The sequence below is a fragment of the Cherax quadricarinatus genome, chromosome 9 (assembly GCF_038502225.1).
Source record: "Cherax quadricarinatus isolate ZL_2023a chromosome 9, ASM3850222v1, whole genome shotgun sequence".
NCBI classification, from domain to species: Eukaryota; Metazoa; Arthropoda; class Malacostraca; order Decapoda; family Parastacidae; genus Cherax; species Cherax quadricarinatus.
In genome coordinates, this window is record NC_091300.1 from 9,813,667 (window position 1) to 9,840,796 (window position 27,130).

Genomic DNA, 27,130 nt, shown 5'->3' on the forward strand with positions numbered 1-27,130 from the left:
ATCAATCACAACTAACACTGCAACCATCATTATCAATCACAACTAACACTGCAACCATCATTATCAATCACAACGAACACTGCAACCATCATTATCAATCACAACGAACACTGCAACCATCATTATCAATCACAACGAACACTGCAACCATCATTATCAATCACAACTAACACTGCAACCATCATTATCAATCACAACTAACACTGCAACCATCATTATCAATCACAACGAACACTGCAACCATCATTATCAATCACAACGAACACTGCAACCATCATTATCAATCACAACGAACACTGCAACCATCATTATCAATCACAACGAACACTGCAACCATCATTATCAATCACAACGAACACTGCAACCATCATTATCAATCACAACTAACACTGCAACCATCATTATCAATCACAAAGAACACTGCAACCATCATTATCAATCACAACGAACACTGCAACCATCATTATCAATCACAACGAACACTGCAACCATCATTATCCATCACAACGAACACTGCAACCATCATTATCCATCACAATCAACACTGCAACCATCATTATCAATCACAACTAACACTGCAACCATCATTATCCATCACAACCAACACTGCAACCATCATTATCCATCACAACGAACACTGCAACCATCATTATCCATCACAACAAACACTGCAACCATCATTATCCATCACAACCAACACTGCAACCATCATTATCAATCACAACTAACACTGCAACCATCATTATCCATCACAACCAACACTGCAACCATCATTATCCATCACAACCAACACTGCAACCATCATTATCAATCATAACTAACACTGCAACCATCATTATCAATCACAACAAACACTGCAACCATCATTATCCATCACAACAAACACTGCAACCATCATTATCCATCACAACCAACACTGCAACCATCATTATCAATCACAACTAACACTGCAACCATCATTATCAATCACAACTAACACTGCAACCATCATTATCAATCACAACTAACACTGCAACCATCATTATCCATCACAACCAACACTGCAACCATCATTATCAATCACAACTAACACTGCAACCATCATTATCAATCACAACTAACACTGCAACCATCATTATCAATCACAACTAACACTGCAACCATCATTATCCATCACAACCAACAATGCAACCATCATTATCCATCACAACAAACACTGCAACCATCATTATCCATCACAACCAACAATGCAACCATCATTATCCATCACAACCAACAATGCAACCATCATTATCCATCACAACCAACACTGCAACCATCATTATTCATCACAACCAACGCTTCATCCATCATTATCCATCACAACCATCATTATCCATCACAACCAACGCTTCAACCATCATTATCCATCACAACCAACGCTTCAATCATAATTATCCACCACAACCACCAATACCCACCACAACCACCGATGCCCACCACAACCACCAATACCCACCACAACCACAAATACTCACCACAACCACCAATACCCACCACAACCACCAATACCCACCACAACCACCAATACCCACCACAACCACAAATACTCACCGCAACCACCAATCCACCACAACCACCAATACCCACCACAACCACCAATACCCACTACAACAACCAATTACCCACTACAACCATCAATAACCAACATAACCACCAATGCCCACCACAATCACCAATACCCACTACAACCACCAATTATCCACTACAACTACCAATACCCACCACAACCACCAATTACCCACCACAACCACCAATACCCACCATAACCACCAATACCCACCACAACCACCAATACCCACCACAACCACCAATACCCACCACAACCACCAATACCCACCACAACCACCAATACCCACCACAACCACCAATACCCACCACAACCACCAATACCCACCACAACCACCAATACCCACCACAACCACCAATACCCACCACAACCACCAATACCCACCACAACCACCAATACCCACCACAACCACCAATACCCACCACAACCACCAATACCCACCACAACCACCAATACCCACCACAACCACCAATACCCACCACAACCACCAATACCCACCACAACCACCAATACCCACCACAACCACCAATACCCACCACAACCACCAATACCCACCACAACCACCAATTATCCACTACAACCCCAACTCTCCAGCAAAAATCATCTCATCCTCTTGTGGTTATGTAAATCACCGGGTTTTTTACTTTATAAGTCACTGACTTTGACGTAAATCACGTCCTCTAGTTTCTGTAGCCTACACTCAGAAGTGGCTTCTATATATCGCATATAGGAAGCATTCTAGGGTGAGTAGATGGTCCAGTCTCGCCGGTTCGTCTCCTCGTCTCTGATACCATAACTACCTGATGTAAGAGCGTTTTCAGCACCACCTTCATTAATGTCTGATTCGCGATGGAAATCCCATTTATTAAATTTTTTCTAATTCTGGGTAACGTTCTAATCCCATCGTGCAGTATACATGGGTATCTTTATTGTGGAAACGTTCCGCCAGCCAGTGGCTTCTTCAGTCCAATACAGAGAAGAAAGGTGGAAGGTGAGGGAGAGGAGTTTGAGGTAATCAGTCCCTCAGCCTGAGTCGATGTGTTCAGTCCATCAATTTTGAGATAGAGGGTCTGAACACATCGATCAGGAGAGACTTAATCAAGATATCACACGGAAATCAAACTGGCAATTGTGTATACAAAATTGACGAGAGGGCCCTTGCCCATGCTGATAGTTGCATGATCCTTACCCTAGTTACAGTATACCAGCAATGAAAATTTGAAGCCCATCGGATGAAGCATTCTCCTGTTGTAAACGAAAACTTCGGAATATATATATATATATATATATATGTCGTGCCGAATAGGCAGAACTTGCGATCTTGGCTTAAATAGCAACGCTCATCTTGCCATATAGGACAAGCGAATATTTGTGTATGCGATAATTTCGCCAAACTCATTCTGAACCTAACGAAAAAAATATATTTCACTGTGTTTGCTTATTAAATTACTGTAAACTTATCTAAATATATTTAGTTAGATTAGGCTAAATTAAATTGTGCTTGTTATAATAAGGTTAGGTAAGTTTTCTAAGGTGCTTTCGGTACAAAATTATTATTTTTTCATTAATACATATGAAAAAATATATATCTTTTAACGTATAAGAGAAAATTTTAGAAAGAATTTAAATTTAAATGAGTTCTTACTAATTGACAAGTTTTACCTATTCAGTACGATATATATATATATATATATATATATATATATATATATATATATATATATATATATATATATATATATATATATATATATATATATATATATATATGCAAAACAACCACTGTGAATGAGTAGTGAAATTCCAAGCGCTTTCGTGACTACTCACATTGTCAAGGAACTATGAAAGTAATACCTCACAATCAACCCCCACAAAAAAGAAACACCTGACGCGCGACAATACCGGACTCACAAGAAAAGAGGAACACTGCAGTAGGTCCGCTGGTCCAACTAGACAGGTCCTCACGACATCCCACTTACAAAATATTCTACCCAAGAAATAAGGTTAATTATTTGTCCAATGTATTATTAAATTCTTCCCAAATTCTATTAATTATAAATGGATCTAATTTATATAAACCAAAGGAAATATTCATATTATTGTCAAAACTGCTTTTTATGAAACAAGATTCAATTATATTCCTGTCGACCATGGACTTGCTTGATACAACTTTCTCAACTTTTTGAAAATCAATTGGATGGTTAAAATCTCTCACATGAATAAATAGAGCATTGGAATCTTGTCCAGTTCTAATGCTATATTTATGTTGTTTTAATCTAAGTACGAGACTTTTACCAGTTTGACCGTAATAAACTTTATCGCAAATTTTACAAGGAATCTTATAGACACATCCGTCAGCATTTTGGAGGGAATTCTTTATCAAAAGTTTTTTACTGCATCAAGATTTTTAAATACAACTTTAATATTAAAAGTCTTAAGACATATCAACCAAGTTTTCATGGTAAGGGAGAACCAACATATTTTCAGATGAATGGTTCAGAGAACCGACATGTTGATAAATTAGACACATGTGCAACTCTTGGGTATCTTTATTGAGGAAACGTTTCGCCACACAGTGGCTTCATCAGTCCATACAAAAGAGAATCTTGAAGAACAGGAAGAGAATGAGGTAATCAGTCCCTCAACCTTGAGTCGATGTGGTCAGTCCATCAATCTTGAATAGAATACGGCATACGTGCTGAGAAGGAGCTTATAAACCGTTGGCAGGAGAGGTGAAGCAGTCATAGGTCGTGTAACATTTGTTCAATGTTGAAGTAGGTCGTGCCCAAGAATTAGGCAAGCGAAGAATTCCCAAGTATTAAGATCCCAAGAAGTTGCAGTGTCTGACAGGTTTGTAGATGAATGGTTCAGAGAACCGACATGTTGATAAATTAGACACATGTGCAACTCTTGGGTATCTTTATTGAGGAAACGTTTCGCCACACAGTGGCTTCATCAGTCCATACAAAGGAGAATCTTGAAGAACAGGAGGAGAATGAGGTAATCAGTCCCTCAACCTTGAGTCGATGTAGTCAGTCCATCAATCTTGAATAGAATACGGCATACGTGCTGAGAAGGAGCTTATAAACCGTTGGCAGGAGAGGTGCAGAAGTCATAGGTCGTGTAACATTAGTTCAATGTTGAAGTAGGTCGTGCCCAAGAATTAGGCAAGCGAAGAATTCCCAAGTATTAAGATCCCAAGAAGTTGCAGTGTCTGACAGGTTCTGTCGGTTCTCTGAACCATTCATCTACAAACCTGTCAGACACTGCAACTTCTTGGGATCTTAATACTTGGGAATTCTTCGCTTGCCTAATTCTTGGGCACGACCTACTTCAATATTGAACAAATGTTACACGACCTATGACTGCTTCACCTCTCCTGCCAACGGTTTATAAGCTCCTTCTCAGCACGTATGCCGTATTCTATTCAAGATTGATGGACTGACCACATCGACTCAAGGTTGAGGGACTGATTACCTCATTCTCCTCCTGTTCTTCAAGATTCTCTTTTGTATGGACTGATGAAGCCACTGTGTGGCGAAACGTTTCCTCAATAAAGATACCCAAGAGTTGCACATGTGTCTAATTTATCAACATATTTTCAGTTGAATAAGGTTGGTTGTCCCTTTTTGGATTGTAAAAAGTATTTCTAGCAATTTTAAAAGATTTATCAATTACATTTCTCGGGTATTTCAGATCAATGGCTATTTCATAAATTTTGAATATTTCTTCATCTATGAACTCTGGACTACAAATACGTAAAGCTCTCAAAAACATTGATGAGAAAACAGACAGTTTAACTCTATCTTGATGGGAAGAATAATAGTGTACACAGGAACAGTTATTTGTAGGTTTTCTGTAAATTTTAAATTTGAATTCATTATTACTCTTAATAATTAAAACATCTAGAAAAGGCAATGAGTTATTTTCCTCAAACTCAACAGTAAAGTTTATAGAATGGGCTAAGCTATTTAATTTACCAAGGAAATGGTGTATATCTACATTCTTGGGCATAAGACATCATCCTTTGATGTATTACTTTCAAAGTTCCTTGACAATGTGAGTAGTCACGAAAGCGCTTGGAATTTCACTACTCTTTCACAGTGGTTGTATATTTTTTGCTATATATATATATATATATATATATATATATATATATATATATATATATATATATATATATATATATATATATATATATATATATATATATATATATATATATATATATATGTCGTGCCGAATAGGCAGAACTTGCGATCTTGGCTTAAATAGCAACGCTCATCTTGCCATATAGGACAAGTGAAAATTTGTGTATGCAATAATTTCGCCAAAATCATTCTGAACCTAACGAAAAAAATATATTTGATTGTGTTTGTTTAGTACAAAATTATTGTAAACGTATTTAAAATATATTTAGTTGGGTTAGGCTAAAATAAATTGCTCTTGTTATAATAAGGTTAGGTAAGTTTTCTTAGATTCTTTTGGTGCAAAATTAAATTTTTTTACATTAACGTTAATGAAAAAAATGTATCTTTAAACGTATAAGAGAAAATTTCAGAAAGGACTTAATTTTAAATGAGTTCTTGCTAATTGACCAGTTTTACATATTCGGCACGACATATATATATATATATATATATATATATATATATATATATATATATATATATATATATATATATATATATATATATATATATATATATATATATATATATATATATATATATATATATATATACGGTAACCCTTCAGGGATACCTAATAATGTGTAGCTGGTATCAGGTGACCTAGAGAATCGTAGTCAGGTGTTGAGTCACTGGAATCAATACTGCTTCTAATTTATCAACTCTCCTCGCCCCTGCACCCTTTACCTGGCCAGCCCAACCTGCCCCTGTCCAACCCTCCCCAGCCATGCCCCTGCCCTGGCCAGCCCTACTTCTGCCAGCTGGTAGTTATTCACAAATAACTCATACTTAAACCATACCCCCGGCCGGAATTGAACCCGCGGTCATAGAGTCTCAAAACTCCAGCCCGTCGCGCTAGCCACTAGACCAGCTAGCCACAATAAGATTCATCCAACTAGGTATATTTCTACACCATAGGAAAGTTAGCACAGGCACCTCTGTGACCACAAATGCAAGTTTTTACAGACGAATCTCCAGCTAGCGTGGCCGTGGCGAACTCTAGCTCAAGTCCCTTCACTGCCGTCAACATGACTTAAGAAATCGTAATGACACGATTGCAAATAAACCATACCCCCGGCCGGGATTGAACCCGCGGTCATAGAGTCTCAAAACTCCAGCCCGTCGCGCTAGCCACTAGACCAGCTAGCCACAATAAGATTCATCCAACTAGGTGTATTTCTACACCATAGGAAAGTTAGCACAGGCACGGCCACGCTAGCTGGAGATTCGTCTGTAAAAACTTGCATTTGTGGTCACAGAGGTGCCTGTGCTAACTTTCCTATGGTGTAGAAATATACCTAGTTGGATGAATCTTATTGTGGCTAGCTGGTCTAGTGGCTAGCGCGACGGGCTGGAGTTTTGAGACTCTATGACCGCGGGTTCAATCCCGGCCGGGGGTATGGTTTATTTGCAATCGTGTCATTACGATTTCTTAAGTCAACTCATACTTAAGAGAGTATATAACCTTATGACGAAATTTCAATCCATGCTAGACCACTGCAGGTTATTTGTGAATTATTCCAGCCACATAAATTACTTTTTTTTAAGCTCAAGCTGGTATAATTTGTTAGATGTAAACACTATCAACAATTTAAAGCTGTACATTAACACGGCAATACTTTAACCCTACAACAGGGAAAATTTGGTTTATCAATGTACGTACAATGATGTACTCCCTCAGTGTACAGATGCACTACTTCCCTTGCCTCGCCTCCTGTCCTTCTTTACCTCCTCCTGACCTATACCTCCCTCTCTCCTGAATATTCCATCACTACGTATTCCAAAAGCACACAGTTTGATAGGATTCCGGTCACTGCGTTAAAAAAAAATAAAAGCCTATGGTCTCCTTCGATGCGATGGGTTTTTTTGGGTATCCGAAATTAGTTTTCAAGTGCTTTTGATAATGATTTTTTTTGTCTTTCTTAATTTGTTAAAGTGGACGTTCACCTCTGACCTCTGTAACTGACCTCTTTCTCCAGGCTGAGGTTACGCCACAAGCGACCTCTGACCTATGACTGACCTTGTGGTGTGCTGGCCCGAGCCTGCCCACCTGCCTGACCTCTGACTTATAATGGGTCTGCTATCTTGCAGTGTGCAGGCATGAGCCTGCTCACCTGCGTGACATGTGACCTGTCATCTTGCAATGTGCTTGCATGACTCTCCCCACTTGTCTGACCTGTGCCCTGCGATTGACCTGCAATCTTGTAGTGTCCTCGCCTGCTCACCTGCTTGACCTGTGATTGACCTGTTATCTTGCAGTGTGCTCGCGTGAGCCTGCCCACCTACCTGACCCCTTGGCCTGCCTGGATTACCAGTACGTAGCTGCCCTGCTCACTCACGGTCTGCACCTGGACGACCACACAGAGATACTGGTAAGTTATTTAATAATCTCTCTCTATTGTCTCCGTAACTTCCTCCCTCCTTTACCTACTTTTGTCTCTATCTCACTGACTCCTCTTTACCCATCTCTCTCTCTCTCTCTCTCTCTCTCTCTCTCTCTCTCTCTCTCTCTCTCTCTCTCTCTCTCTCTCTCTCGTTGCCGTAACCATTTTCATATACGTACTCTTTTAATTTTTTAATACCTCTTTAGATTACTTAAATTTCTCATAATTTACAGTTCAATATTAATTTAATAATATCAGAGTAAATATAAGCTAGAAGCCACAGACTGGCTTTGACTTCTATACATCAACAACGCTATACTTCCTTTCACAGGAATTCACAATTTAAAAATCCTAGGTCTTCGCTCGATCTAGCATCCAGATGCACTACACCCGTTTAGAAATCAAAGGCATATGTTCCCTCTAGCATCTAGATTCACTACAGCCAGTCAGTGTAGTGGTCTGTGTCTAGTAGAAAGGTTAGGATTTATTTAGATTTTCAAATCTTGTCATGCATGTAATGGAAGTGTCAGGAGGGCTGTCACCATGTAGTTTCCCTGGGCTCGACAAGCCTTTCTCCCCATCCACACACTCACTCAGCAATATAAAAAGACTGCGAATATAGTTTTCGAGGTAAACATATAATATAGTGTTAGTATTAAAGAGCTGCTACCTGAAGCTGCAATAATGGTAGGGGGAAGGGAAAAATGATGCTTAATATAAATCTGTTATTTTACCATAGGGAGAGACATCACTTAGGTCCCTAGAGAAGTTAGTTCTCTGTTCCAGCGACCCAGAGTTGCTGTTCATAGCCGCAATGCCTGTTAGCATGCGTTTCATTTCTTAGGAGTTAGATGATGTGTAATTGTTGACAAACATATTTGTGTTTGTCTTTATATATATATATATATATATATATATATATATACATATTTGTCTTATATATATATATATATATATATATATATATATATATATATATATATATATATATATATTTATATATATATATATATATATATATATATATATATATATATATATATATATATTATATATATACATATATATATATATATATATATATATATATATATATATATATATACATATTTATATATATATATATATATATATTTATATATATATATTTATATATATATATATATATATATATATATATATATTTATATATATATATATATATATATATATATATATATATATATATATATATATATATATATATATATATATATATATATATATGCAAAACAACCACTGTGAAAGAGTAGTGAAATTCCAAGCGATTTCGTGACTACTCACATTGTCAAGGTTTCTTGACAATGTGAGTAGTCACGAAAGCGCTTGGAATTTCACTACTCTTTCACAGTGGTTGTTTTGCATAATTTACAATCACCTGTTTACTGTGATCTTATTGCATATATATATATATATATATATATATATATATATATATATATATATATATATATATATATATATATATATATATATATATATATATATATATGCAAAACAACCACTTACATGTATGAATTAATAAAAACACACAAACCAGGGAATCCAGTCAGACCAATTATTAGCTCCATAGGATCAGTTTCATATAAATTATCCAAATGGTTTGTTGACATTTTGAGTCCTATTGTTGGCAAAACTTCTAACTTTAATGTTAAAAACAACACAGATTTAGTTGATAAATTAAGCTCCTTAACTGACTTAAATGATTTTAACATGGTTAGTTTGATGTTACTTCCTTGTTTACGAAAGTTCCTGTTGATGATTTATTAAGTTTCTTATCTGAAGAACTCGTTAATTATGATTTACCATTGCCAGTTCCTACCATCATTAAACTTATTAAACTTTGCAATGTTTTTGCAAAATTTGTATTTAATGATAAGTTTTACACTCAGAAATTTGGTATGGCAATGGGAAATCCTCTTTCACCTGTTCTTAGTAACTTATACATGGAATTCTTTGAAACAAGGCTGCTTAACACAATCCTCCCTAATAGAGCTAAATGGTTCAGATATGTTGATGATATTTTGTGTCTTATGCCCAAGAATGTAGATATACACCATTTCCTTCGTAAATTAAATAGCTTAGCCCATTCTATAAACTTTACTGTTGAGTTTGAGGAAAATAACTCATTGCCTTTTCTAGATGTTTTAATTATTAAGGGTAATAATGAATTCAAATTTAAGATTTACAGAAAACCTACAAATAACTGTTCCTGTGTACTCTGTTATTCTTCACATCAAGATAGAGTTAAACTGTCTGTTTTCTCACCCAAGAAACGTAATTGATAAATCTTTTAAAATTGCTAGAAATACTTTTTACATTTCAAAAGGGGACAACCAACCTTATTCAACTAAAAATATGTTAGTTCTCCCTTACCATGAAAACTTGGTTGATATGCCTTGTCTTCTTAAGACTTTTAGTATCAAAGTTGTATTTAAAAATCTTGATACAGTAAAAAAACTTTTGATAAAGAATTCCCCCAAAAATGCTGACGGATGTGTCTATAAGATTGCTTGTAAAATCTGCGATAAAGTTTATTACGGTCAAACTGGTAAAAGTCTCGAACTAAGATTAAAACAACATAAATATAGCATTAGAACAGGACAAGATTCCAGTGCTCTATTTATTCATGTGAGAGATTTTAACCATCCAATTGATTTTCAAAAAGTTGAGAAAGTTGTATCAAGCAAGTCCATGGTCGACAGAAATATAATTGAATCTTGTTTCATAAAAAGCAGTTTTGACAATAATATGAATATTTCCTTTGGTTTATATAAATTAGATCCATTTATAATTAATAGAATTTGGGAAGAATTTAATAATACATTGGACAAATAATAAATCTTAAAATTGTTAATTCTTGGGTTAGTTAGTTTAATATGTTTATTATGCACCCCATACCCATCCTGTGGGCGGTAGTCAAAAGATTACAGAGGTACATAATTGGTCCAGGGACTGGACTCCAAAGTTTTGATAGCTGAGCAAGTTACAGAGGTAATGAATTCACAATTTACAAAGGTAATGAACTCACAAATTACAAAGGTAATGAACTCCGGGTAGGTCTAGTCACAATCATGACAAGTTACAAAGGTATTTACAGATTACAGAGGTAAGTAATGGATCCAGGGACTGGGCTCCCAAAGTTGTGATGGCTGAACTAGGTACAAGGTAATGAACTCACAAGTTACAAAGGTAATGAATACTGTAAGAATGGTTACTTACGTTTATACATGGCTACAATCATGAACAAATTATCATGAACAAATTCTTGGGTAGAATAGTTTGTGGGTTGCGTGAAAGACCTGTCTAGTTGGGCCAGCAGGCCTGCTGCAGTGTTCCCTTTCTTCTGAGTCGCGCATCAGGTGTTGCTTTGTTGTGGGATGTGATAGTGAGGTGTGGTCTAGACCTTTTATATGCCTTCGTTTGATGCATTACTTTTATTGTTCCTTGATAATGTGAGTAGTCACGAAACGTTTGGAATTTCTCTATTCTTTCACAGTGGTTGTTTTGTGTATTCTTAAGTCCCACTGCACTACCAAGGATTCTAACCCATGTTGTACTGGGCCGCCATTGTGAGTGAAAACCACATGACGCCTTAACCCACAGGACCAGCCAATGTTCGTAGGTTAGTACTACACCAAAAAGGGATGAAAGTGAAATTAGCTTGAAAGTTCCCACACCTGTGTATGTCCTCGGACAATGAGTAACACATCTATCTTGGCCTCGTGCTTGTAGGGTTGTGTGGTCCTGTGGGTTAAGGCATCATGTGACTCTTTCTCACAATGGCGGGCCAGTACAACATGGGTTCGAATCCTTGGCTATCGATGTTGTTATTGATCAATACCACTCGTTCGTGGTTACAATAATATATATATATATATATATATATATATATATATATATATATATATATATATATATATATATATATATATATATATATATATATATAAATTATTTCCCAGTAGAAGTAGGCCTTAGACAAGGATGTGTGATGTCACCATGGTTGTTTAATATATTTATAGATGGGGTTGTAAGAGAAGTAAATGCGAGGGTCTTGGCAAGAGGCGTGGAGTTAAAAGATAAAGAATCACACATAAAGTGGGAGTTGTCACAGTTGCTCTTTGCTGATGACACTGTGCTCTTGGGAGATTCTGAAGAGAAGTTGCAGAGATTGGTGGATGAATTTGGTAGGGTGTGCAAAAGAAGAAAATTGAAAGTGAATACAGGAAAGAGTAAGGTTATGAGGATAACAAAAAGATTAGGTGATGAAAGATTGGATATCAGATTGGAGGGAGAGAGTATGGAGGAGGTGAATGTATTCAGATATTTGGGAGTGGACGTGTCAGCGGATGGGTCTATGAAAGATGAGGTGAATCATAGAATTGATGAGGGGAAAAGGGTGAGTGGTGCACTTAGGAGTCTGTGGAGACAAAGAACTTTGTCCTTGGAGGCAAAGAGGGGAATGTATGAGAGTATAGTTTTACCAACGCTCTTATATGGGTGTGAAGCATGGGTGATGAATGTTGCAGCGAGGAGAAGGCTGGAGGCAGTGGAGATGTCATGTCTGAGAGCAATGTGTGGTGTGAATATAATGCAGAGAATTCGTAGTTTGGAAGTTAGGAGGAGGTGCGGGATTACCAAAACTGTTGTCCAGAGGGCTGAGGAAGGGTTGTTGAGGTGGTTCGGACATGTGGAGAGAATGGAGCGAAACAGAATAACTTCAAGAGTGTATCAGTCTGTAGTGGAAGGAAGGCAGGGTAGGGGTCGGCCTAGGAAAGGTTGGAGGGAGGGGGTAAAGGAGGTTTTGTGTGCGAGGGGCTTGGACTTCGAGCAGGCATGCGTGAGCGTGTTTGATAGGAGTGAATGGAGACAAATGGTTTTTAATACTTGACGTGCTGTTGGAGTGTGAGCAAAGTAACATTTATGAAGGGGTTCAGGGAAACCGGCAGGCCGGACTTGAGTCCTGGAGATGGGAAGTACAGTGCCTGCACTCTGAAGGAGGGGTGTTAATGTTGCAGTTTAAAAACTGTAGTGTAAAGCACCCTTCTGGCAAGACAGTGATGGAGTGAATGATGGTAAAAGTTTTTCTTTTTCGGGCCACCCTGCCTTGGTGGGAATCGGCCAGTGTGATAATAAAATAAAAATAATATATATATATATATATATATATATATATATATATATATATATATATATATATATATATATATATATATATATATATATATATATATATATATAATATATTAGCCGTGCGTTGCCTCAACCACGAGAATTTTTAAGCTAACGATGCGATAACGAGACACAATTGCCTCTCTTTATGGTTCATTTGGAAGATTCTAGTTGCCAAAGTGGGTTCCAATAATGGCCTATGCAAAGGTAGTCCCCTGGGCCACCTTACCAAGCTTTTCTAATCACTTTCCGTTGTGTGAGAGCTCCCTCCTGGGCTCTAATTATTCGCTACACTCGTTCTTATTGCAGCATCAGCTACAAATTATGTTTATTGCAGGTGTGTGAGAAGATCCACGGGTTCCGGCCCAGCTGGGCTCTCGGAGCTGCTCTGGATTACCTGCAGAGCCACTGAGAACATCGTCAGCGACGTGAAGATTCCGTCAACGTCACCTTCACCAGGGGACGTCATCGTCGATAACCTTCATAAACCATGGGATAGATACCTCGATTTCCACACAGTGTGGGAGTCCGCCATCAGCAGCTTCCCTCTCTCTTTCCCTTCCAGTGTTTAAACATTGGTAGAAGTTAAGGAAGGCTGGTATCTTTAGCAACATTCTGAATCAACTTAAGACTTCACTTGTGATATTACAACAAAGCGAGGGGAGTTTAGGATCTCTATTCTTTTAAGATTTAGCTCTAGCGCCACAAGTTCACCGTCCTCAGTGCAGGAGAGACGGACACCACCGATGGCATCAGTAGCAAGAGAGACAGTGAGTCCATCATTGTGTTTCTCCATAGACAGAAGGATTCTTTCGGGATCATCCTGGCTACAAACAAGATATATTTACTTCTAAGAGAACTACGAAGGACTAAAAAATAAAAAAAAATCTTTACACAGTCCGGTTTTCCTATTGTTCGTGTAGATATACAAAAAAAAACCACAAGGCGCCCATAAATAGTACATTAAGGACCACTACAGTCTTCACTGAGGCGGGATAATAGTGAGACAGAACCGTGCACCAGGATACGCCAGTTGCAACTCCATCTACCTGTTGATAACAATATACCAACTATCTATCGTCTAAGGCAGTTCAGCCACGGTCAATAATTTTTCAAAACTGGCTATATTAGCATTGAACTGCTACACTACAAGATAATAACACTTTGGAAACTGAGGCTATATATCCCTTATCACCCCGTTAATTAATAAGGAAGGATGGATCGCGGCTCTTACAACAGGCGGGGAGAGCGTGTTCTTCACGTCAGGCTGGAGAACTAACGTCGAAGCGACCGTTACCATTATTTACACGTTACCATTATAATATGTGTTGTTAACAGCAGGGAATTCTCACGTTGGTCACTTTCATGGGTCCGCAGTACTCACCTCACCTTCACGCCTGCCCACTCATTATCTCCGCTCGTCAACTTTCACACTGTCAACACAGCTGCCATCTTCCCACTCCTCATCTTCACGTCTCATTACCTAACATATCATTACATGACAGAACACATCTCCCGCCGCCCACTTCATACGCACTGATTTCTATACAGGGAATATATATATATATATATATATATATATATATATATATATATATATATATATATATATATATATATATATATATATATATATATATATATATATATTTCGGTCTCAGACCGGAGTCATTGTCTGCAGAAACTTTAAGAGAAAAAACTTAAAAACGAACAAGTTACAGTTTATAAAATAATTAAGTCACAAGACCTCAGGGACCCTAAAGTAATTAGGTCAGAGTCAGGTTGCAAAGTGATTAGGTCTTGGTTAGGCGACCTGACCGTCAAGCTGAAAGCAGTAGCTATGTTATGTCGAATGACCTCAGGTAGTAGGTAAGTCAGGTCACATTGTTTCCCTCCCTCTCTCTTCTACCTTTCTTTTCTTGTCTCCCTCTTCCCCCTTAATTCCTTTCATCTTTTTTCTTCCTTCCTTCTTCTCCTCTTCCACTTCACACTGCACCCAGTAAACTGAAGTCCATTTCCAATATTCATATAATAATAATAACAACAACAACAATAATAATAATAATAATAATAATAATAATAATAATAATAATAATAATAATAATAATAATAAGGGAATGTGGCTTTTTTAATCACTGGCATCGAAAAAATCTAAACCCAGTCACTGACAGCAGAGAAAAGTGTAAACACTGTGGAGAGGATTGACCTGTTTATGCCACTACTTGCGGTGGTAGACGAGTAGAATATGGGAGGGAAGTGTTGAAACACCTGGGAAGTGGGGGTATTGGGGAGTGGAGAGGTTGGAGTATTGGGGAGTGGAGAGGTTGGAGTATTGGGGAGTGGAGAGGTTTGGTATTGGGGAGTGGAGAGGTTGGAGTATTGGGGAGTGGAGAGGTTGGAGTATTGGGGAGTGGAGAGGTTGGGGATTGAGGAACATGAGGGGTATTCGACAACTTGGTAGGGGGTTACAGGGAATAAGGGGTATACCCAGGGACATAGGATACATACACAGCAATGTGTACGTATATCTCTCAGTGTATACATGCACTTGAAAATTTATTTTAGTCCCTATTTTAAGAGTTTAAATATGCTAGATTGGTAGTAAACACATTACTTGTAACCTTTCCCATGTAGTCGATAGGCTTTAAACCCACCTTAACCAACAAATCATATTCAAGAAATTAAACCTCTCAGGGGTCACTGTTCTACAAATTTTGTACAATTTTGTGCTTCGAAAAAAAGAAGATATTTCGGTTTAAAGTTTTTACGGTCTTAAAACGAATATGATCATAATTTTAATAATAATAATAATAATAACAATAATAATAATAATAATACTAATAATAATAATAATCAGTTGGATAATATTTCCAGGGGAATTTATTTGCATATTTTGCCTATATTATTAAAAAACCTGGAATAATGAATTCACTTATATTTATTCAGACCGAGGCTTCTTTTCTTGTCTTTTCTGTGCCACTTGTGATGCAGCTCTTGTCACTGTCCACCAGTAACCTGCTAACACTGACGGACTCCATTTTTCCTGGTAGTGTTTCTGTAATGTCCTGGTGGAAACGTTCATCACAGTTGGCCGGAAAAATGATCTGAGTGCGAATGGAGGAAATGTATCTGTCGACATCTTGCAGTTCAATTTTTTGATAAGACATCAGCAGATTTTTTTTCCTGGCTTCCTATAACTATCAGCTCTGGTATATTGAGATACAGTAAGATTCTCAAATATATACCACATTTTGACAAAATCTCAGGAGATTGATTGATGTGTATATTCCGACCCTTTTCTGGGATCCTCTTCAGGAGAGCTGAAGAGGATCCCAGATGTAACCCCTGAATTTCCAGAGAATCATCCATTTTCCGGCAGTGCTGCTAAACAAACACTGCCTAAATCAGAGTAAGCTGACCAACTGGTGGTCGAATCGGTACAAGTCTGTCCCCATTACCCCCGCCCCCTCCAAAACAGGAAAAAAAAGAAAAAAAAATGATGAGACATATAGGGAAATGTACTTTTTAATAATTCCGTATTGTGGGTTTGAATGCAGAACTTTTCCCCTGTACAGTTTACGCAGCCTGAGTCCACATCTTTATAAATAGAGTCAATTAGCAATTGTAAGCATCATTTTCGTACTCGCTGATGCAAAATTAGCAAAGAATGACTAGTTTTATTACCGAAGCTGTAACAATCAACGTCCGTGGAATGGGAGGTAATGAAGTTTGATACAAGGGGAAGGTACATCAAAACACTAACTTATTGTCTCCTTCAGCAACATTCTTCAGACAAGCTGGGAAGGTCATAGTATTTTATAAGAACAAGATGAGAAATAGACTCACAACAGGTTTATCTGTTTGTGACTTGATAAAACCTCCCTGCATGGGCGAAACGTTGTTAACACAACATCCATGTAACTGCACGCATGTCTCACACATTCTTCACAATTATTTTCTCTCATAATTGGAGGTTATATAATATTTCCCCTCTATCAACAAGTAGAATAAAAATTAAGAGACTTAGGAAATAACTAAATATATCGCCAAAAAAAAAAAATCATCCGAATTCACAAAACATGAACTGCAAAAATAAAAATAAAATATTTTCATTAAATTTGAATTAATAACAACGAAGCGATGTAAATTCTACACGAAAAGACAGAATTACTACTACAGATTTACCTACTACAGAATTAAACAACATGAACCACTACAGAAGTGACTGACTATTACAGATGTGAGTAACTACAGTACTACTAGAGACGTAAGGAAGGAAAACTACCGATTTTCAGGTTATACTGAGAGGTAGTTACAGTGTTAGTGAAAGTTGTTTCTAGCTTTCTGAAACAAGTTATATTTTGAGGGGGAGGGAGTGAGTTAGTATATCTACACCTTCTTCCTTCACATGTCCATTATATATATACATATATATATATATATATATATATATATATATATATATATATATATATATATATATATATATATATATATATATATATATATATACATATATATATAACTAAGCTGTCTACCCCCTCTCCATATATGTTAAAAAAACATTCTGGTTAGATGAGTTAAAGAGTAAAGAGTGAAAGTGAAGCCAGACTCTCGCTTCAGACAAAGTGATAATAAAAGCAACTGACAAGAGGGACGAGACTAAAATAAAGAAGTGGATTCATGTCCGAGTGGATGAAGAGGAAAACGGAATGATGACGACCTTGTTAAAGGGGAACAACCTTAGTTCTACTGTTTTAATGGAAGAATTAGTCACCTCGACGAAAGAGAGAGAGAGAGAGAGAGAGAGAGAGAGAGAGACAGACAGAGAGAGAGAGACAGAGAGAGAGGCACTAGTCACTGGATGATTCCAATAACTGCTAAATATTACTGATGACTTTAAAGGGTAGTGGCACTGTATCTTGTAGTCATAATTATAAGAGAAAGAGAGAGAGAGATAAAGAATGAGACTTACACACAGATTCCTCACTCCCTTCCATGTATGATATAAGACAATCATGCTCACCCAGACTACTTTAGCAGGTTGCTAACAACAGCCTCACACTCACTTTAAATTACATTAGCCAGCTGCCATGTTGCAGTTATTGACTGCTCCGCCACCTCATCCTTCCCTCCACACTCTACCTTACATTATTCACTTACTAAAATTACTGTTTTTTTTTCCTCTTACGTTGTTTTACTTCGAGAAATTCATGGTAATTTTCTAAATTTGGGGCTTTTTGTATAGTTCTTTTATTTGGGGGGGGGGGGGGGGAGGGAATTGGGGATCATTTATATTTTGTGGAATTTGAGGCTTGTTTGGTTTGGACGAATTTACCCACAAAATTTTAGTTTGGGAGAATTTATGGTACTTTTTTGGGGGATGAGAATTATGGTACTTTTTTCTTTAGCTTTCGGGGAATTTATTGTAATTTTTTTTAATTTTGGGAAAATTTTGCCACTGTTTTGAACCTCAGGCGATTTTTTTTATATATATAATAATGTTGCCAAAGGCGAGAATTTTGTGGTCAGCCAGGTGTGCTTGAGGGGGAGGGACACTACCTACCTGGAATATACCTGGAGGGTATTCCAGGGGTCAACGCCCCCGCGGCCCGCTCCTTGAACAGGCCTCCCGGCCTGTCGGCTCTTGATTCAAGGAATTGAAGCTATCTTTTGCCATCCTCTTTTCTATCTAACCTGATTACCTATCATTCCTTAGGCGTTGTATAACCCCCTACGGGTTTAGCAGTTCCACACAATAATAATAATAACAATAATGTTCACAGGTTAACACTGAACATTCTACTGCTGTAGTTCACAGGTTAACACTGAACATTCTAGTGCTGTAGTTCACAGGTTAACACTGAACATTCTACTGCTGTAGTTCACAGGTTAACACTGAACATTCTAGTGTTGTAGTTCACAGGTTAACACTGAACATTCTACTGCTGTAGTTCACAGGTCAACACTGAACATTCTAGTGCTGTAGTTTACAGGTTAACACTGAACTTTCTACTGCTGTAGTTCACAGGTCAACACTGAACATTCTAGTGCTGTAGTTCACAGGTTAACACTGAACTTTCTACTGCTGTATTTCACAGGTTAACACTGAACATTCTACTGCTGTAGTTCACAGGTCAACACTGAACATTCTACTGCTGTAGTTCACAGGTTAACACTGAACATTCTAGTGCTGTAGTTCACAGGTCAACACTGAACATTCTAGTGCTGTAGTTCACAGGTTAACACTGAACATTCTAGTGCTGTAGTTCACAGGTTAACACTGAACATTCTACTGCTGTAGTTCACAGGTCAACACTGAACATTCTACTGCTGTAGTTCACAGGTCAACACTGAACATTCTACTGCTGTAGTTCACAGGTTAACACTGAACATTCTACTGCTGTAGTTCACAGGTTAACACTGAACATTCTAGTGCTGTAGTTCACAGGTTAACACTGAACATTCTAGTGCTGTAGTTCACAGGTTAACACTGAACATTCTAGTGCTGTAGTTCACAGGTTAACACTGAACATTCTAGTGCTGTAGTTCACAGGTTAACACTGAACATTCTAGTGCTGTAGTTCACAGGTTAACACTGAACATTCTAGTGCTGTAGTTCACAGGTTAACACTGAACATTCTAGTGCTGTAGTTCACAGGTTAACACTGAACATTCTAGTGCTGTAGTTCACAGGTTAACACTGAACATTCTACTGCTGTAGTTCACAGGTCAACACTGAACATTCTAGTGCTGTAGTTCCCAGGTTAACACTGAACATTCTACTGCTGTAGTTCACAGGTCAACACTGAACATTCTAGTGCTGTAGTTCACAGGTTAACACTGAACATTCTAGTGCTGTAGTTCACAGGTTAACACTGAACATTCTAGTGCTGTAGTTCACAGGTTAACACTGAACATTCTAGTGCTGTAGTTCACAGGTTAACACTGAACATTCTAGTGCTGTAGTTCACAGGTTAACACTGAACATTCTAGTGCTGTAGTTCACAGGTTAACACTGAACATTCTAGTGCTGTAGTTCACAGGTTAACACTGAACATTCTAGTGCTGTAGTTCACAGGTTAACACTGAACATTCTACTGCTGTAGTTCACAGGTCAACACTGAACATTCTAGTGCTGTAGTTCACAGGTTAACACTGAACATTCTAGTGCTGTAGTTCACAGGTTAACACTGAACATTCTACTGCTGTAGTTCACAGGTCAACACTGAACATTCTAGTGCTGTAGTTCACAGGTTAACACTGAACATTCTAGTGCTGTAGTTCACAGGTTAACACTGAACATTCTACTGCTGTAGTTCACAGGTCAACACTGAACATTCTAGTGCTGTAGTTCACAGGCTAACACTGAACATTCTAGTGCTGTAGTTCACAGGTTAACACTGAACATTCTAGTGCTGTAGTTCACAGGTCAACACTGAACATTCTAGTGCTGTAGTTCACAGGTTAACATTGAACATTCTAGTGCTGTAGAACATTCTAGTGCTGTAGTTCACAGGTCAACACTGAACATTCTAGTGCTGTAGTTCACAGGTTAACATTGAACATTCTAGTGCTGTAGTTCACAGGTCAACACTGAACGTTCTACTGCTGTAGTTCACAGGTCAACACTGAACATTCTAGTGCTGTAGTTCACAGGTTAACACTGAACATTCTAGTGCTGTAGTTCACAGGTTAACACTGAACATTCTACTGCTGTAGTTCACAGGTCAACACTGAACATTCTAGTGCTGTAGTTCACAGGTTAACACTGAACATTCTACTGCTGTAGTTCACAGGTTAACACTGAACATTCTAGTGCTGTAGTTCACATGTCAACACTGAACATTCTAGTGCTGTAGTTCACAGGTCAACACTGAACATTCTAGTGCTGTAGTTCACAGGTTAACACTGAACATTATAGTGCTGTAGTTCACAGGTCAACACTGAACATTCTAGTGCTGTAGTTCACAGGTTAACACTGAACATTCTACTGCTGTAGTTCACAGGTCAACACTGAACATTCTAGTGCTGTAGTTCACAGGTCAACACTGAACATTCTACTGCTGTAGTTCACAGGTCAACACTGAACATTATAGTGCTGTAGTTCACAGGTTAACACTGAACATTATAGTGCTGTAGTTCACAGGTTAACACTGAACATTCTAGTGCTGTAGTTCACAGGTCAACACTGAACATTCTAGTGCTGTAGTTCACAGGTCAACACTGAACATTCTAGTGCTGTAGTTCACAGGTTAACACTGAACATTCTAGTGCTGTAGTTCACAGGTTAACACTGAACATTATAGTGCTGTAGTTCACAGGTCAACACTGAACATTCTAGTGCTGTAGTTCACAGGTTAACACTGAACATTCTAGTGCTGTAGTTCACAGGTCAACACTGAACATTCTAGTGCTGTAGTTCACAGGTTAACACTGAACATTCTAGTGCTGTAGTTCACAGGTCAACACTGAACATTCTAGTGCTGTAGTTCACAGGTCAACACTGGATAAGCTGGTTCTAGAGTAAGCGCTACTGACAGGCGTCACAGTTATTCATTATAACATCACAATACGTCATTGTTATTCATTATATAACACCACAACGACTCTTTCTGCACAACCTAGCAGAGTCGCTAACTTCACCTCCTTTAAGAGCAACAAACTGCCTGTATTTCCTCTTCTAAAACGCCAAAATACTCTTCATTTTCTCCCCTCAAGCAACATTAAAGAACAGGATTTCCCCTCTAAAAACAAGAAAATATCAGCATCATACCTCAAGGAAAACCATTTCCCCTCTGTAACACGAAAATACAATCATTTCCCCTCTACAACACGAAAATACAATCATTTCCCCTCTACAAGACGAAACTACAATAATTCCCCCTCTACAACACGAAAATACAATAATTTCCCCTCTACAACACGAAAATACAATCATTTCCCCTCTACAAGACGAAACTACAATAATTCCCCCTCTACAACACGAAAATACAATCATTTCCCCTCTACAACACGAAAATACAATCATTTCCCCTCTACAAGACGAAACTACAATAATTCCCCCTCTACAACACGAAAATACAATCATTTCCCCTCTACAAGACGAAACTACAATAATTCCCCCTCTACAACACGAAAATACAATCATTTCCCCTCTATAACACGAAAATACAATCATTTCCCCTCTATAACACGAAAATACAATCATTTCCCCTCTATAACACGAAAATACAATCATTTCCCCTCTATAACACGAAAATACAATCATTTCCCCTCTACAAGACGAAACTACAATAATTTCCCCTCTACAACACGAAAATACAATCATTTCCCCTCTATAACACGAAAATGAAGTCATTTCACCTATATAACACGAAAATGAAGTCATTTCACCTCTACAACACGAAAATACAATCATTTCCCCTATACAACACGAAAATACAATCATTTCCCCTATACAACACGGAAATACAATTATTTCCCCTCTAAGAACACGAAATTGCCATCCTTCCCCCCTTCCATGTAAGAGTATCACGAAACTACATTTCCCCTCTTAAGAGTATCAAAATACCTCCAGTTTCTAAGGGAAAAATCAAACTGCCTCGAGATTCCCCTCAATAAAAGACCCCATTTCCCTAAATAAAAAAAGACGTCACTCCCCTCAAAAAAAGAAGACGTCATTCCCCTCAAAACATAAGACGACGTCACTCAACTCAAAAAGAAGACGTAATTCCTCTCAAAGAAGAAGCCGTAATTCCCCTCAAAAAGACGTCATTCACCCTCAGAAAAAAACGTCATTCCCTCTCAAAAAAGGACGTCATGAAGGCCTCCATCTCGCTGGCGTTACGTCACTGTCGACGCACTCACTACCTCATGGGTAACGCATCTGCCACAACGAACTTAGTTACGCTAAGTTCCTAAGTTCCTTCTTAGTAAGTAAAGTTTCTACACTCATATTTATAATTAACTTTTTTTTGACTTTGAGGAAATAAAAATCGAAGTAACAGTTTTTATAAATTAAAGGGAGTTTTAAACCCCCTACCCCCCACACGTACCTGTGTTTTATTTGTATCCTTTATTAATGATGATTGTTGGAATAGTGTCTCACTATCTCTCTCTCTCTCTCTCTCTCTCTCTCTCTCTCTCTCTCTCTCTCACTATCTCTCATTATCTCTCTCTTTATTTTTTACACAGGGTTTGACAAGGTTAAGGATCCCTAGCTTTGGAAATATAAACACAAATGCAGTATAATGTGATCCTTTATTGACTACGTTTCGCCCACACAGTGGGCTTTTTCAAGTCACAAACAGAACTACCTGGGGTGGAAGGAACGCGAGTATTTATAGTCCGGCTGAGGTCAGGTGAAGAATGCTGCATCTGATGATGTACCGAGTGGGGTTATAGAGTCTAAAAACTTGGGTAGCTTGGAAAGGAGATTGGATAAGTTTGTGAGCAGACCTTCTACAGTGTTCTTATGTGGGATAGCGATGAAGAAGTTTCTTGGCAAGTGGTTCAGCTATGTTATAGAAGCCACTATTCTGGTTGAAGTTGTCGGATATAGAAATAAGTGATGATTCCAGGATTCTTCGGTATTGAGTGTTGTCCTCTGTGGCGATAAGTCTTGAGTTTCTGTAGTTTAACAAGTGGTTGTGTGAATTACGGTGTTGTACGCAGGCATTCCTTGTGTCGTCAGACCTGCTTGCGTATTGGTGTTCTGAAATACGTGTTTGGAGGTCCCTTGATGTTTCGCCTCCAAACACGTATTTCAGAACACCAATACGCAAGCAGGTCTGACGACACAAGGAATGCCTGCGTACAACACCGTAATTCACACAACCACTTGATAAACTACAGAAACTCAAGACTTATCGCCACAGAGGACAACACTCAATACCGAAGAATCCTGGAATCATCACTTATTTCTATATCCGACAACTTCAACCAGAATAGTGGCTTCTATAACATAGCTGAACCACTTGCCAAGAAACTTCTTCATCGCTATCCCACATAAGAACACTGTAGAAGGTCTGCTCACAAACTTATCCAATCTCCTTTCCAAGCTACCCAAGTTTTTAGACTCTATAACCCCACTCGGTACATCATCAGATGCAGCATTCTTCACCTGACCTCAGCCGGACTATAAATACTCGCGTTCCTTCCACCCCAGGTAGTTCTGTTTGTGACTTGAAAAAGCCCACTGTGTGGGCGAAACGTAGTCAATAAAGGATCACATTATACTGCATTTGTGTTTTATATTGCCATTGTGTCGGTATTTTATACCATTTATTTCCATCCCTAGCTTTATTGACAAGCTAAGAGCTGTTACCTACATCAGCTCATTTGAAAGCATTTTTATTGTTATGAGACATACAAGTAGGGAACAGGATGAAGTTGGAGCCATCTGTGGGCCAGCATTTTCATTTGATCGACTGACTATCTCGTTGACATCATTATGCTGTACGAATGTGTTCCATACTCGAGTCATCCTGGGTATATAGGATCTCAGATGGAGTGATGTTCTGGAGAAGGGTACAGCAAGAGTGAAGTTGCTGCTTTCTGCCCGTCTTGTGGCATAAAAGCTTGTTTCTCGCTGTCCTCGAAGTGGATCCAAGTGTGGTACTTTGACAATATTGGCCTTGTACATAACAGTAAGGCCACCCACATCCCTCCTTGCTGAAGTGCAAGATCTATCCAGGATGGGTCCAGGCGAGAGATGAGACATGTTGCTCTGTTCTCTACTCTGTCAAGCAGTCGCAGATGAGAGGGGGGGCAGGCAAACCAAGAAAGTGGAGCATACTCAAGGTGTGAGCGTACTTGTGCCTCGTACAGAATCTTGCAACCCCTACTCTCAAGCAGATGCGAGATACGGCGAAGTGCTGTAAGCTTCCTGGCTGCCCTGTTTGCAAGATTTACAACATCGTTCTTCATGGTCAGTTTGGAGTCAAATTTCACCCCAAGGATATCAACTTCTTCTCCAGGTGCCAACACCCTCCCATTCATCCTTACTACTGCACCAGCATTACCATCATGGTGCCTAGAGACCATCATCATTTGCGTTTTCTCAGGTGCAAATGTTACTTGCCATCTATTTCCCCAAGCTGATATAGCTCTTAGCTGGTGATTGATGTAGCTTAGAGCAGCTGGCATTTCTTCTCTTAGATAAGTGAATGTCAGTGTACAGTCGTCTGCAAATGCATGGGATTCTGGGACGAGATGAAGAAGGTCATTGAAGTAGACATTCCATAACAATCGTCATAGCACGCTTCCTTGTGGAACACTTGCCCCAATAGGATGTCTTGCTGATTCCGTTCCATTGAGAACTACACTTAGAGATCTACCATGAAGGTAATCACTGAGGAGACATAGCGTAGAGCCTGCAATTCCCAGTGCTTGAAGTTTTGCTAAGAGACCCTGGTGCCACACAAGGGCACCTCTCTCTCTCTATATAAAACACCACCCGAATGAGTGAAACACATTCAGAACCAACCAACCAGCGTGGAGGTACCAACAAACCTAAACCAACCAGCGTGGAGGTACCAACAAACCTAAACCAACCACCGTGGAGGTACCAACCAACCTAAACCAACCACCGTGGAGGTACCAACCAACCTAAACCAACCAGCATGGAGGTACCAACAAACCTAAACCAACCAGCGTGGAGGTACCAACAAACCTAAACCAATCACCGTGGAGGTACCAACAAACCTAAACCAACCAGCGTGGAGGTACCAACAAACCTAAACCAACCAGCGTGGAGGTACCAACAAACCTAAACCAACCACCGTGGAGGTACCAACCAACCTAAAGCAACCAGCATGGAGGTACCAACCAACCTAAACCAGCCAGCGTGGAGGTACCAACCAACCTAAACCAACCAGTGTGGAGGTACCAACCAACCTAAACCAACCAGCATGGAGGTACCAACCAACCTAAACCAATCAGCGTGAAAGTACCAACCAACCTAAACCAACCAGTGTGGAGGTACCAACCAACCTAAACCAACCAGCGTGGAGGTACCAACAAACCTAAACCAACCAGCGTGGAGGTACTAACCAACCAGCGTGGAGGTATCAACCAACCTAAACCAACCAGCGTGGAGGTACCAACCAACCAGCGTGGAGGTACTAACCAACCTAAACCAACCAGCGTGGAGGTACCAACCAACCTAAACCAACCAGCGTGGAGGTACCAACCAACCTAAACCAACCAGCGTGGAGGTACCAATCAACCTATACCAATCAGCGTGGAGATACCAACCAACCTAAACCATCCAGCATGCAGGTACCAACCAACCTAAACCAACTAGCATGCAGGTACCAACCAACCTAAACCAAGTAGCATGCAGGTACCAACCAACCTAAACCAACCAGCGTGAAGGTACCAACCAACCAGCGTGGAGGTACCAACCAACCAGCGTGGAGGTACCAACCAACCTAAACCAATCAGCGTAAAAGTACCAACCAACCTAAACCAACCAGTGTGGAGGTACCAACCAACCTAAACCAACCAGCGTGGAGGTACCAACAAACCTAAACCAACCAGCGTGGAGGTACTAACCCTAACCAACCTAAACCAACCAACATGGAGGTACCAACCAACCTAAGTCACTGAGTACAGAGGTAAGGGGGGGGAACAATCACCAGGCAGCAATTAATCAAACCAATCATTACGCATGTATTAAACAAGCCGACCAATGAGCGTAGAGGTAACATCAATAAACCAATCAGCGTGTAGATAATAGTCTAATCAAC

At 38.9% G+C, this 27,130-nt stretch overlaps 1 protein-coding gene across 1 annotated transcript in view; it reads left to right on the forward strand.

Annotated features, from left to right (window-relative positions):
• LOC128686208 (uncharacterized) overlaps window positions 1–18,633 on the forward strand; it is a 138,594-nt gene extending 119,961 nt beyond the window's left edge. Inside the window, exons 9-10 of the mRNA XM_070083202.1 lie at window positions 8,038–8,150; window positions 13,714–18,633. Coding sequence (XP_069939303.1) covers window positions 8,038–8,150; window positions 13,714–13,788 — 188 coding nt within the window. The 3' untranslated portion in view covers window positions 13,789–18,633. The remainder of the gene's footprint in view (window positions 1–8,037; window positions 8,151–13,713) is intronic.
• The last annotated feature ends 8,497 nt before the right edge of the window (window positions 18,634–27,130 follow it).